Source organism: Geotrypetes seraphini, chromosome 8 (assembly GCF_902459505.1).
Source record: "Geotrypetes seraphini chromosome 8, aGeoSer1.1, whole genome shotgun sequence".
In the NCBI taxonomy this organism is placed as follows: Eukaryota; Metazoa; Chordata; class Amphibia; order Gymnophiona; family Dermophiidae; genus Geotrypetes; species Geotrypetes seraphini.
This window is the reverse complement of record NC_047091.1, coordinates 111,386,160-111,401,152: the sequence shown is the minus strand read 5'-3', so window position 1 is coordinate 111,401,152 and position 14,993 is coordinate 111,386,160. Positions and strand designations below refer to the sequence as shown.

Here is a 14,993-nt window from a genome sequence, read left to right as displayed (position 1 = left end):
ATTAAAAAATCATCCCATTGCAGTCATCTTTACAATCAATGTTTAGCATCAAGTATAAAAAAAATGATAAGGACCCTCTGAAAGATGTTTTATTTTCTAGATTTCTCTTCTTTCCTAACAGTTCAAGATTTATTCAGAGCCTTAGCCAATGCTGGCATCAGTCAGGAGAGGTTGAAGAGAGAAAATGGCTTTGAGCTTTCACTGGTTCCATCCTGTGATCTATTCCTCTCAGTATAAGAGTATAGTCTTTCAGAACCATGTTTATAACTGAGAGTGTGCCACATGAAAGATGGCTGTAGCTTCCTCCCACAGTGGTTATTTCATGCTATTTCCAGAAGAGGTAGTGTTAACCCTAGATTCTTTTAATGAATACTGGATTACCTTAACCCATAATTTGAGGGCAAAAGTTCATGTTGGATGTGACATCTATACACAAGAAATCTACAAGTTCAATATGCATTGCGTCTAAAGCATGGTGTCAAAGTCCCTTCTCAAGGGCTGCAATCCAGTTGGGTTTTTAGGATTTCCCCAATGAATATGCATTGAAATCAGTGCATGCAAATAGATCTTGTGCATATTCATTGGGGAAATCCTAAAAAACCAACTGGATTGCGGCCCTTGAGGAGGGACTTTGACACTCTTGGGCTAGAGTCTGGGAGAAAAAAAGGTCATGAAGATACTATAGACCAGGGGTCTCAAAGTCCCTCCTTGAGAGCCGCAATCCAGTTGGGTTTTCAGGCTTTCCCCAATGAATATGCATGAGATCTATGTGCATGCACTGCTTTCAATGCATATTCATTAGGGAAATCCTGAAAACCCGACTGGATTGTGGCCCTCAAGGAGGGACTTTGAGATCCCTGCAATAGACCTAGACCAGGGGTAGGCAATTCTAGTCGTTTAGAGCTGGAGCCAGGTCAGTTTTCAGGATATCTACAATGAATATGTATGAGATGGATTTGCATGCACTGCCTCCTTGAGATGCAAATCTTATCTCATGCATATTTATTGTGGATATCCTGAAAACTGGACCTAGTTCCGGCTCTCAAGGACCGGAATTGTCTACCCCTGACCTAGACAGACTGGTACAAGTGACCAGGGTATTTAAGCCTATCACCTATGTGCTGATCTATAGCATCCTCTGCCAACTTTGAGAAATGTAGTGCTCTATTGCCCTTGTAAGAGAGAGAGAGAAGAAGGCAGCTGAAGCTACTGATATGAGAAAAATAAAGCCCTAACATGGAGACAAAATTTAACAGGCGTGGTGCCTCACTTTAATCATTCAGAAATGATACTGTACAGTCAACGTAGCTGAGGAAAATCAGGTTGAATTTTTTCTACACTGACACTGCAAAAGTACTGATCATCCTTCTAGCAAATGATTTTGGCCCCCGATTTCTCCTGTTGGGGAGGGCATAATAACACAGATACAATATTCCGGGAAAATCACCAGAAGCCATCATCTCTTATTTACACATGCCATCTCCCCATTCCCAAACCAAGAGACTGTGTAGAAAAATTATACAAGTTACAGAGCAAGGTTGAAGTTTCCACACCACCTCAAAGATGTACCACATGAGCTTGAAAAACCTTTGAAAAGTCCTGGGATGGCACGGAATAGAATTAAGAAAATTAAAAAAACAAACAAAAAAAAAACAACCAACACGTGGAGATGAACTTCAACTCAAAAATTCTGATAACAAAAAAAAAAGAGAATTTGAATTATGAAGTATGTAATATACAAAAAAAATAAAGGACCTCAGCCACCCAGACCTGACAATTATTGGTATCTTTACCATGCTGATTACAAAAAAAAACATACCCCTAACAACCACCACCCCCAAAAACTTTCAATATGTGTATATTGCAATTCCAATAAAATATCTTAATTAAATCCACTGCAATTTCATTAATTCCATAAAACTGGGTTTAATCCAAAGGAGGCTCAACCATTGCATTCAAAATCTTCTTCCGGGAATGTGTTAAAATATCATTGAATTGCTAAACTTCTTTTTCTGTTGAAAGGACTTCTTCAAAAATATAATATATAAATAGCTAGATGTCAAACAATCTTCAATGCTACATCATTCCATTACTGCTTAGCAAGCACTCCTCAGTGCCAACATTGTTTTCTTAGTGGTTCACTGACATACCTCCGTTGAGCGTGCTTGCTCAGCAGTTTAGCGATTCCATGGTATATATTGAGTAACTTTCCCTGAAGAAGCTTTTGAGTGGCACAGTTGAGCCTCCTTTGGAGTAAACCCAGTTAAGTGTTCTTTTTTCATATTTATAGAATTGCAATGGATTTAATAAATTGTATGTAATTGCAATATACGCAAATTGAAGGCTTTTTTTTTTAGTAATCAGCTTGATCAATTTTGAGACCGATGATTTGATACCCTAGTAACAATACCGATAATTGTTGGGCCTGGGTGTTTGAGGTCCTTTATTTTTTGTATATAGCATACTTCATAATTCAATTTCTCTCTTTAATTGAACTGAAAAAGAATTAAACACATAATTTAAATTAAATAACAGTACATTAAAGTGCTGTGATAAATAGCTTTTAGGATAAAAAATCTTATATTATACATATATATATATTTAAAAAATATACATTCATCTTGATTGTAGATGTGCAGTTACAACTTATGTTAACACTCAAAGTTGCCATTCATATTCTGTGATCAGAAAATGGACAAGACAGCTTTACCTTTTGATTGCAGGGTTGGTGGATTTCCTGCTGTTCTAACAGATTTTTTACTGAACAGTCTAACTGAAAATCCAGGCATGAACACCAGCTAAAGGTGACTGCTTCTTAAAAAAATAGAAGCCCAGGAGCCCATGACAAAACCAATCTACAGCTGGGTCCATTTTATTTTCATCTGGATAAAGTTCTGGGTCATGCTGGGTTCAAAATGCTCACAGGCTCATGTCTCTGTGCTGCTGTGAGAGGCAATTAAAGAAAACGCCACAGCACGTGCTTTTCCCTCTGAAATGTGTAGTAGTGATTTTGTTTAGAGAGACAAAAATTGTAGCCTCCCATCAGTAGATTACAAGGGTTTCAGGTCTGCAGCCTGGCATGACCTAGCCGTAAACCAGCATTTGTAATCGGGATATTACTCCCTAATTAAATGGCTTTGATGCTCCTTTAACCTGACGTCCTCATGCTCCCATGCCTACCCTCCAAGTATTAAAAGGCAAAGTCCATTAATCTTTCACATCAGTTACAGTGCTACATCTAAATCAGATGAAACATATAAATAGTCTTGGAATGAATCTGTGCTTGTAAGTGGGGTGGTCCACATTGCAGGCTCCCACTGGGATACTTCTTCACAGTTTTCCAGGTCACCTCTGTCCAGCAGAGCGTGGCCTCACGGACAAGAGACTTTTGCATGATTTCGTTGCAACTCCATGTACCTGCAAACATATCACATTACAATCTATAAGATTAGGGCTCAAGCAGAAGGCATACTAATTAAATGTTTAACACCTCTTGCTGATGATTCCACATTGGAACGTGTGATTTTGATGACAACATCCTGGCAAAGGTGGTGTTTTTAGGGGCTAAAATAACACTGATCTGGAGTTTTTAGCTAGTGTCTGAATGCCTAATTTTAGAGCTTAATTAACGTATAGGAAAATATGAACTACCAAACAGACAATATTTGCTTAAGAAATCACGAATGAGGCAATGCCCCCAACTATGGTCCAATCTCTGCTTGAATGTGGGGTGTAAACCATGTCTGAGAAAAGCAGAGCAAGCTACGTCTGTTCCAGAGGTGGCCAACAGCTAGCACTAGATCAGTTGTCATGATATTTGCAATGAATATGCATGAGATATTTTCATATAATAGAGGCAGTGCCAGGAAGCATATCTCTTGCTGAGTCATTGTGTATATATATCCTGACAACTCTACCAGCTCTTGGGGACTATGGCAATTTCCTTGGTGCCTGCTAGAAGGGAGTACCAAAGAGCTTTTTTCAAAACACTAGGCTTAGCTCCTGCTAACCCCCCCTCCCCTCCTTTTATGAAGCTGTGTTAGAGGGTTTTGTATCGCAGGCCACAGTGATAAAAGCTCAGATGTTCATAGAATTCCTATGAGCATTAGAGCTTTTACCGCAGCGGCAGGCAATAAAAAAACCCTAACGGCATCGTAAAAGGGGACGGGTTATGATCAAATCTATGCACTGAATTGTTTAATGAAATGCATTTTAATATTTTATTCATTTAAAACATTTCTATTCTGCTCAATCCTCAGTGCTTGCAGTGGGTTACAAACAGAAAATTGTTAAAAAAAAACAACCCCCAATAGAGCATTTAAATATGAATTGCATATATCATGCAACACAATCTTTAAACAATTATCTCAAACAATGATGATATATTGTATAACATTGTGGTGGTTATTTCAGAAACTCTATTCTTGTTTTGGATGTCTATTAGAGGTTCATAGTGCACTGATGTTCATAAGAACATAAGCAATGCCTCCACTGGGTCAGACCCGAGGTCCATCGTGCCCAGCAGGCCGCTCACGCGGCGGCCCAACAGGTCCAGGACCTGTGCAGTAATCCTCTACCTATACCCCTCTATCCTTTTTTCCAGCAGGAAATTGTCCAATCCTTTCTTGAACTCCAGTACCGTACTCTGTCCTATTACGCCTTCTGGAAGCGCATTCCAGGTGTCCACCACACGTTGGGTAAAGAAAAACTTCCTAGCATTTGTTTTGAATCTGTCCCCTTCCAACTTTTCCGAATGCCCTCTTATTCTTTTGAAAGTTTGAAGAATCTGTCCCTCTCTACTCTTTCTATGCCCTTCAAATCCTGATTTTATAAAGTCAGGATATGGACATCTAAAACTGATGGTGTAGTCTGGGCATGTTTTGTGTAGGACTAGGGAAGGACCTAACTATGGATGCCTAACTCTGAGCTCAGAAAGGGAAAAGATGGAGACCCGTACTTAGACCCAGTACTCAGTATGTCCAGGTTACAAAAAGATGCTCTTACTGGAGGGACTAAGGCAAATCACCTCACTAATCTCCCAGTGGTTGCTGTTCCCCAAATGTGAAACTGGTACGAGTCTGATAGCTTCAGGAACTATAGGCATTCTTAATAGCACTCTATGCAGGTTTCCGGTTCTTGCTGTGCCTTTTCAGGTAGAAACCGCCGTTTCAGCCATCATGCTGATGAAACCACAGCATGATGGCTGAAACATCAGTTTCTATCTGAGAAGGCGCAGTGAGACCTGGAAATCTGCAACAAGCACAATACCAGATGCGGAAACCATGAGAGAACAACAATCCATGCAGCTCTGAGACCAATGGTTTGTGCAGTGGATTGGGAACTAAGGGACTCATGTTCAAATCCCACTTCAGCTCTTTGTATGTGTGTGTGTACCCTCCAGGGACAGAAAAATCCGCTGTACCTGAATGTATAAGAAATATGCAATATCATCTACACAACCTCCAGCTATATGCTGAGTGTCTTGCCTAAAATTTATCTTCAGGCAGTTCAGGAGACAAACAACGAATAAGGGAAAAGGCCTCAGAAGCCACGAGGTGCTCGTTTTGCAGCGGGACTATGAGAGAGAGCTGGATATATTTATCAGCTCCCCCTCATGCTTCGATCATCAGCCAGAAAAACCCTTATTGCAAATGTAGCATGATGTAATTTTAATCGAAAAAATGAGTCGAAAAAGAAAAGAAAGTAAGCTGGACTTAGGAAATATGCAAGCCTGAAGGCTATTGCAGTAGTGTATATTCAGGTATAGTAAGTATTTTTCTGTCCTTGGAGAGCTCAGATAACCACTCCCCCCCCCCCCCCCACCCCCAAACAGCAGAAGTAGGATTCAAAATTGGGTCCCTGGTTCTTAGCCCACTATTCTAACTATTAGGCTACCCCTTTGCTTTACATAGACATCTATGTGGCCATTTCATAACATGGATATTCCTGGCTGCCACAAAAACATAATTTGGACTTTTCAGTGTGTAAAATGGATCTTCAACTTAGATGTTATCAGTGCATGGATGTCCTTTCAATATATTATAAGCCACTTGTGGTTGTCATGAGGGACTGGAAAGGTTACATATAAATGCAAGATTAGGTATGATTTCTTAAGTTTGTAGGGCTGTCACCAGGAACTGAGTGCCATATTTTCTTTTTGAGTCAGCCTGAGTGTGCAAGCCCAAAATAGAAAGGGAGGTGTCATAAAAAAAACCATCATTCTTGGTGCTTTTCCTTGTCCAGCAGTTGCCCTTGTATCATGACATGTTCAAGAAGAGCAGAGTGGTTGGGACCAGGATTTCCAAAAATTCTAGGCTCAGAGCAGTTTGTTCTCTCTAAATTATTTTGGATCTGGCAAAGTAGTTCCTGCTATTGCACTTGGGGGAAGGGGGGGGTGCATGTGCCAAAGCAAGAGCTATCTGATGTTTTCTATAATGACACACCCATGTGGAGGGCATTGGTATGTTATCTGTGCACGTGAAGATGTGTGTGCTCACAAAGCCTTTCTGACTGTACAAGAGGAGTCTGACAGCCTTTCCAAATATGTGGAAAAACCAGAATTCCCATTTCAAAAACAATCTCTCTTAATGCGTAGTAAAATATATATTTTTTTATTTTTCTTTTTTCACCAGTCTTTACCTGCAGAATCCACTAACCCATAACAATGCAAGTTCTGTTAGTTTCTAATTTAAACACACTTCTACGTCATTTATGTACACTCTAGTCTCCTGACTAATTGTAAAATATTTGTAAACTGAGTCGAGCTCCGATGAGAGATGACCCAGTATATAAACAGAAGACTAGACTAGATTAGATTACTAAAGAAGAGAGAATAGAAAAGAATCGTGCTTTATTAACCGCGTAGCCGTAAGTTCAACGCGGTTTACAAAAGATTATAAACAAAGAACAATATTATTGGAAACAGAATAAATCATTTAACCAAGTATTTTGAAAAAAAGATACATTTTCAACAAAGTCCTAAAATGTTTATAGGAATAAGCAATAAGTAATAACGATCGAAATTCTTTATCATGGGAAGCTACCTGAAATGCCAAAGTATGTTCAAGAAATTTTTTGCTTTTACAACCCAGTACAGAGGGAAAATTAAACAAGGCATGAGATTTTTGACTATGTCTGTGCGATGCAATAGTAAATCTATCAACCAGGTAGAATGGAGCAGTTCCATACAGAACCAACCCAACTTAAACAGAACACGAGCCTCCGTCGGTAGCCAATGCAATTCGCGGTAAAATGGCGTAACGTGGTCATACTTGGTCAGGCCATAAATCAGTCTGACCGCTGTATTCTGACTCAGTAGCAATCTGGTCATGTCGTTCTTAGTAATTGTCAAATAAATAATGTTACAGTAATAGGATTGGTGCTAAGGCTCTGTTAATAGAGAATTATCATACAGAGCCCCCAACTCGTGAGGCTGTGATTTTGGCAATAATTCCTGTTTTAGAAATCAATTCTCCAAATGTACACTTTAGGAGGGGAAAAATTCTATAACTAATGTTCAAAACTCGGTGCTGGAAAAAAAATTGGTGCCACGTGTGATTCTCTAAAGGGTGAACGTAAGAATAGCCATACTGGGTCGGACCAATGATCCTTCTAGCCCAGTATCCTGTCTCCACAGTGGCCAGTCCAGGTCACAAGTACCTGGTAAAAACCTAAATAGTAGCAACATCGCATGCTTCTAAATTTAGGTACCAGCAGTTGCACCTGCTGAGACCCGGTGCAAATGCTGGCGCCCAAATTAAGCATGCTGAGGCCATATTCTATAACAGGGATCTCAAAGTCCCTGCTCGAGGGCCGCAATCCAGTCGGGTTCTCAGGATTTCCCCAATGAATATGCACTGAAAGCAGTGCCTGCACACAGATCTCATGCATATTCATTGGGGAAATCCTGAAAACCCGACTGGATTGCGGCCCTCAAGGAGGGACTTTGAGATCCCTGTTCTGTAACGATGGGCACAACCTTTTGGAATGCCCTATGGCCATGCTCCCTTTTGAGTTACATGCTAGTACAGTTAAGCTTTTTAGAATAGTGCTTAGCTCCTGCTCCCCCACCTCCTTTTATGAAGCTGTGTTAGGGGTTTTTATCGCAGGCCGCAGCGGTAGAATAGTGCATCGTCAGATGTTTAATGAGTGCCAACTAACTTCAATAATTTGTTGTTAGCACTCTAGTTAGGGGCTCGTTACTCAGTTAAGTTGCACGTGCATCTGGGCACTATATATAGAATCTTGGATTTGTGCCCAGGTAGTTTTGCTTCCTGCTCCTTGGCCCTCCAGCTTAATCAGAACTAGCCTCTATTGGAACTACAGAACCATAGGCCACCTTCATTCACAGCTGCCTCGTGTATTCAACTCTTCTGAACTCAGTCCAGACCCAAGGCCCAACCAGCTGCCTCCAAAAACCCAGATCCTAAGTATGGCTACTAATTTGAGAGGCTGCCGAGACTCCCTCCCTTAGAGGCCGCAAGGTTGCTGCAGGCTTTTATTAAGAACCAGTTTGAAAAAAAAGAAGAGAACATCAAAACAGAGCCACTGCAGAGTACCGACCCGTAGCTTTAAATATAAGTGTCAGCCCTTTTATTTTCATTATTTACAAAAACGGGCATCGCCATGTGGGATTCAATGTGGTTAATAGTGGACAGAATATGGTGCACTTTTAAATAACACCAGAAGATAAAGTTTGAGAATTTATATAAAATTTTATACTACGGCACATTTCAGTTTTAACACGGAAGGTACGATGATGTAAGCCAAGGTGAGCATTGTAAAAAACCTATCAAATCACTGAGGCAATTTCTAATGGCTCCCCAACTCTGGTGAATTCTTACCAGAGTCCTTCATTCACATTATATATTACTTAGAATGGCCACTAGAAAATGTATTCTTCCATTAACAATATTGGGCACAGTGGCATAGTAAGGAGGGGGAGCAAGGGGGTGGTCTGTCCTGGGTGACATATTGGTGGGGGCACTGGCACCCCCCTTCCTCCCCATTCCACCCCTCCCCCATACCTCTAGTTGAAGTTATTTGCAGCGGTCAACAACGTGCTCTTCGCGACCCCGTTGATTCTCCCGCCAACATCACTTCTGCCGTGCATAGGAAGTGACATCGGAGAGAGAGCTGATGGGGTCGCAAGGAACATGCTGTTGACCACCGCGAGTAACAACTTCAACTGGAGGTACAAGGGAAGGGAAGGGGGGGCGCCTAGGAGACAAGGATAGGGAGGGACACCTCACCCTCGCTACGCCACTGGTTGGGCAGGTTTTGTATATGTCGTACTGGCTGCATAATCTCATCCAAGGTCATGCTATTTTACTGGGTGTCTTCTAATTCTCGTAAGCAGACTGCGAGCTGCGAGGAGTAAAAGATTATCGATTGTTGTTGTTAGGTGGCATCGACTCGTGCTCGAGTCCTAGTGACTTGATGAATTGCGTATGTGCGCATGAAAGGCCTCTTATAAAATTATCCCCCACATAAGAGTGTGTGATGACAATTAACTTAACTCTGGTATGAGCATGTTTAGGGTATACAGTGCTCCCCCAAGATTTGCAGGGGTTCCTGGAACGGAACCCCCGCGAATCTTGAAAAACTGCAAATACAGGTTTTCATTAGGGAGCCTGAAGAGGGCAGCAGGAGAGCAGCCGGAGCGCCGCGAATGCAGGAAATCACTCGCAGTACGCTCAGACCGCCTCTTCCTGCACGAAGTCGGGCCTTATCCAATCAGGAGCTGTGTGTCAAAGCGTGTCATTAGGTTCTGAAGGAGTTTTGGAGAGCTCACCATATAATATGAGGGTTATGGTGAGATGTGTACTTGGTACCCTTAATGTGAAGTTCACAGCAGTGCCCCCTAGGGTGCCCCACTGCTCTGCTGACATACCTGTCTGGCCCCTCCTACATGCAAATGACTTGTTTTGGACATTTTTAATTTGGACTTTTTCTTTTTTATAATGGCAAAAAAAATTAGACATAATGTCTAGCTGGACCATTACAAAAAGAAAAAAAGAGATGCTTGCGGGTTCAAAAATGGACATTGACTCCATCCAATTGTTTGGACATTTTTCTCAAAACGTCCAGGGTCAGACTTAGATGTCCTATCGAAAATGCCCCTCTATGTTTCTTTATGAAACAGGTTTAAAATCAAGTCTCTGCTTGGCTTCCTCCCCTGGGCAATCTGTTACTAAATTACTCTTCACGTGTCTCTGCACACTGCTATTACATTTGGTATGGTAAAATAACATTATTCGCCGATGACGCCAAACTTAGTAATGTAATGGGCAAATGCACAACAGACGAAGATTCAGTGCCCGACAACATGATGCACGACCTACTCCTACTGGAGCGATGGTCTAGGACATGGCAACTCAACTTCAATGCCAAAAAATGCAAAGTTATGCACCTGGGCAGCCAGAATCCATGCAAGTCTTATACCCTTAATGGCGAGATCCTAGCAAAAACGGTAGCAGAACGAGACTTGGGGGTAATCGTCAGTGAGGACATGAAGTCTGCCAATCAAGTGGAGCAGGCTTCGTCCAAGGCAAGACAAATCATGGGCTGCATACGAAGGGGTTTCGTCAGTCGTAAGGCGGAAGTCATTATGCCATTGTATAGATCCATGGTGAGGCCCCACCTGGAATACTGTGTGCAATTCTGGAGGCCGCATTATCGCAAGGATGTGCTGAGACTTGAGTCGGTGCAAAGAATGGCCACCCGGATGGTCTCGGGACTCAAGGATCTACCATACGAAAAACGGCTTGACAAATTACAGCTATACTCGCTCGAGGAGCGCAGAGAGAGGGGGGACATGATCGAGAAGTTCAAGTATCTTATGGGCCGCATCGAGGCGGAGGAAGATATCTTCTTTTTCAAGGATCCCACGACAACAAGAGGGCATCCGTTGAAAATCAGGGGCGGGAAACTACGAGGTGACACCAGGAAATTATTTTTCACTGAAAGAGTGGTTGATCGCTGGAATAGTCTTCCACTACAGGTGATTGAGGCCAGCAGCGTGCCTGATTTTAAGGCCAAATGGGATCGGCACATGGGATCTATTCACAGGGCAAAGGTAGGGGAGGGACATTAAGGTGGGCAGACTAGATGGGCCGTGGGCCCTTATCTGCCGTCTATTTCTATGTTTCTATGTTTCTATGCCTTCTCCAAATAAACAATACATCGCTGGCTAGTGGGAACCAGGCCTACGTCCTTCACATGACACCATAAAGCACTTACCAAAGAGTTGGCCCCTAATATTTTCTCATTAATAGTCTGAGTGGTTTTTTTAAAATTTATTCCCATTTCACAATGGAGCAAATCATGACAATTTGCTTTCAATTGTCTGTATTTATACAGTTCAAAGTATGGTATAGAAGGAAATAATTCTCACAAGTGTGACACTTATCTTTTTTGGGGGGGAGGGGGGAACCCCCCAAAAAAAAACCAACAACACACTATAAGAAATATGCAAAGAGCTGTTCAGACCAATAAAGGACTGATCTGGAAATCTCATCTGAGGGTGGTTTGAAAAGTTTGGTATAAAAGCAAGTTAAACAATGTAGTCTCCAAATCAAGGACTGTACACTAGAGAATGACACGGTGACAGAATTCATCACCATTCCCGTCCCCGCGGATAACTGCGGGAAACCATCCAGTGTCATTTTTTTACTGTCTATCTCAACTTCAGCCCTTCTACACCAGCATTCTTCAATGCAAGGCTTGAGGGTCAGTGGCAAGGACCATTCATACTCTGATTCTTCCCTCTCGCCTTAAAGAATAAAATGGAGATGGTTTCCAGTAGTTATCTGAGGGACGGGAACGGTGATGAATTCTGTCACCATGTCATTCTCTACTGTACACTTAGACCAGTGAGTTTCCAGTTTTTTCCATAAGTTATTTTTCTTATGGTATGAAACAACTGGAAGCTCATTGGACTAAATATTTAGCCTTCGATGGAGACTAGTTGTTTAATTTGCTTTTTTACCACACTTTTCAAGCCACCCTCACAGGTCATGCTGGATGCTGCGAAACCTAGCCTGTGGTGGGTACGAAAAATGAACAACAGGGACTCACCTACACTATCAGCTCCGATCTGGCCATGCACCCATTGAGGTCAGCTGTTGTTCCAGGTCCACGATCCTCAGGCCAATGTACCCAGAGGACAAAAGCAGAATAATCACCCTGAAAACCATACAGTGAGGTTAGTCAACAGCTCTTATGTCTTGCGTTACACCCATTCTCTACACTCAAAGGCCAGCCAATGTGTATCAGTGCTCCAAGCAAGTGATCAACCAACAGGTAGCAAACCGGGAGCAGAGTTCACTCTTCCAGCCAATGACTACATGTAAGTAGTAAATATTACACCAGAAAGTGAAGTTGGCATCTACAGTGGCGTAGCGAGGGTGAGAGGCGCCCCGCTCCTTCCCCACTCTCTCTTGCTGTGCACATGCGCCCCCCACCCCCCCTTCTCTTCTCTCATACCTCTAGTTGTTCACTGCCATGAGTCACAAAAACTTCAACGTGCTTCTCGCGTCCCTGTCAGCTCTCCTTCCAACGCCACTTTCTATGTGCGACACCTGAAGTGACATCAGTGAGAGAGACGACGCGGTCACGAGGAGCACGTTGAAGCTGTTGCTCGTGGAGGTGAACAGTTAGAGATACGGGGAAGGGAAGGGGGTGAGGAGAGGATTAGGAAGAGGGAGGGAGGCGGAGGGGTGCCGGTGTCCCTACCAATATGACGCCCGGGGCGGCCCACCCCTCCCCCCCTTACTACGCCCACTGTACACCTATATTTCTCCCTCAGACAAGTGTCGTAACAACTGCCAGACACAAGGTCAGTTTATCCCAACACACAAATATAAATCTTTCATGCAGAGACTAAAGACCAGATTTGGAATAACCACAAAGAAATAAGAAAAGACATTTTAATTTTGGCTCTTGGATCAGGGATTTTCTGGTGGGAGAAATCCAGATGTACAGAGAGAATACTTGAAAAAAGGAACCAGTCAAACTGTAGAGATACAGTACTCCCCCAAAATTCACAGGGGTTCCGTTCCAGGAACCCCTGCAAATTTCAAAAAATCGTGAATGCGGTTTTTCGCCTGTCAAAAGGCATGGGAGGCAGGAGAAGGCAGCTGGAGCACCGGCGGGTGAAGAAAATCACTCGCAGTCTGCTCCGACCGCCTCTTCCTGTAGTAAAGTCGGGCTACACATTGGTGTAGCCCGACTTTACTACAGGAAGAGGCGGTCAGAGCAGACCATGAATGAGTCCGCGATTCGCAAATTATGAATTTGTGGGGGAACACTGTAATTAGAAGTGTAAGCTGCTTGCTTTGGAAGGATGCAGTGATCCTTTGAAACCAATGGCATAGTAAGTAGGGCGGGGGCGGTCACCCCAGGTGCCATTTTGGTGGGGGCACCGGCACTCCTCTTCCTCTCCACACTCTGCTTCTTCCCACTCCTCCCCCTGCCTTGCGCGCCTTCATTCCCTACTCCAAACAAGCAGCAACTCCAACCTCTGACGTCGCGTCCGGGTCCCGCACCTATGAAGCGACATCGGAGGGAGAGCCAACGCCAGCAGCAAGTTAGTGATTCCACTCATATCGGGAAATGTAAAGAGGTACGGGGGAAGGAAAGGAGGTGTGTGCACAGCAGGGGGGAGGGTCAGGAAGGAGCAGGAGGTGAAGAAGAGGGCAGGGGAGAGGTGCCACCGGCCTGGGCACCTTCACCCTCACTACACCATTGTTTGGAACTATCAAGGAAGTATATGTGAACAGTGTGTGAACGGCTGGAGCACTTTGAAAAGAATATAAGAAGGCGACACAGATCAAAATCATGTCCATTATTCTTTCCAGTGGTCAGTCATACATTTCTGACATACTGCTTTTCTACAGCTCACACTGGCTGGTCTTATTGATCGTTAATAAAATATATATTAATTATACCATCATATTGGGTTTCCGTGAGGTCAGTTATTGAAGGCCGTAAACAGGCGGCTCTTCAAGCGCTACAAGACGTACGCAGCGCTGCACAGAGTTACAGAGTCATTGATAGCCACGGGAGCATGTAAAGAACGGCCAGATCGGCCTACCCACTCCCTGTCCAACTCACAGCAAGAGGTAGATTATAAGGATGACATTGATGGTGCTAATCTCTCGCCACCTGGCTTGTATGGCTGTTTTGGGGCTTGCTTTGTTCTTCCAGGATTCTCCTGTGCAGAAAAAGGGAGAAACAGGAGCCAACATGAGTAAAGGGGCAACATGCAAAGTTCAATTATATGGGGAACCAGGCAAGTCTATAATTCAGGGTAACCATATTTGGGTACCCCCCTGTGTATATAAATGTCTAGAATACAAGTTTTCACGTGTTTAAGTGTACACTTACCCACATAAGTTCAAGTTCAAGTTTATTTGTTCTTAATGAATCGCCTATTTTAAATTACTAGGCGATGTACAATATCACAAAAAATACAAATAAAACATTGGTGTCAACTTATAAACTAACTTTTGTTATGCGATAAAAATTATCATACATAAATACATACATAAGTGCCAGCAGGGTACCTATTTTCTAAAACGGCATGCCTAATGTATATGGCGCATAAATACAAGGGCGCGCACATGTGGCTGGGACATAGGCAGCAAGGGTGTAACCAGAACTCTGATTTTAGGGGTTCAGAGGTGGACTGAGGGGGCAATATTTCCTCTTTCTACCTCCCTCAGTGCATTAAGAATAATACCTTTGCTGGCAGGGATGCCGAAGCCACACCAGCCAAATAAATTCACTGCCGAGCCGCTTCACTCCTCCTTGCGCTGCTTTGCAGTAACCTGGAAGTCAGTGGGGTGCCACCAGCTGCCAACTCTTGGACTGCCTGAGCATGCTCAGTTCTTGCGCAAACTGAGCATATGCGAGGAGTCCCTGCTTTGGCACCTGGAGGAAATCCACTGACTTCTGGGTTACTGCTGCAGGGCGAGGAGGAGGGAAGCAGC

At 43.2% G+C, this 14,993-nt stretch overlaps 1 protein-coding gene across 1 annotated transcript in view; it reads right to left on the bottom strand.

Annotated features, from left to right (window-relative positions):
- Nucleotides 1-1,108: 1,108 nt before the first annotated feature.
- The window catches only part of LOC117366167 (GRAM domain-containing protein 2B-like), a 65,915-nt gene continuing 52,030 nt past the window's right edge, over nucleotides 1,109-14,993 (bottom strand). Inside the window, exons 11-13 of the mRNA XM_033957341.1 lie at nucleotides 14,116-14,215; nucleotides 12,079-12,186; nucleotides 1,109-3,417 (exon numbers count right to left, since the gene is read on the bottom strand). Coding sequence (XP_033813232.1) covers nucleotides 12,087-12,186; nucleotides 14,116-14,215 — 200 coding nt within the window. The 3' untranslated portion in view covers nucleotides 1,109-3,417; nucleotides 12,079-12,086. The remainder of the gene's footprint in view (nucleotides 3,418-12,078; nucleotides 12,187-14,115; nucleotides 14,216-14,993) is intronic.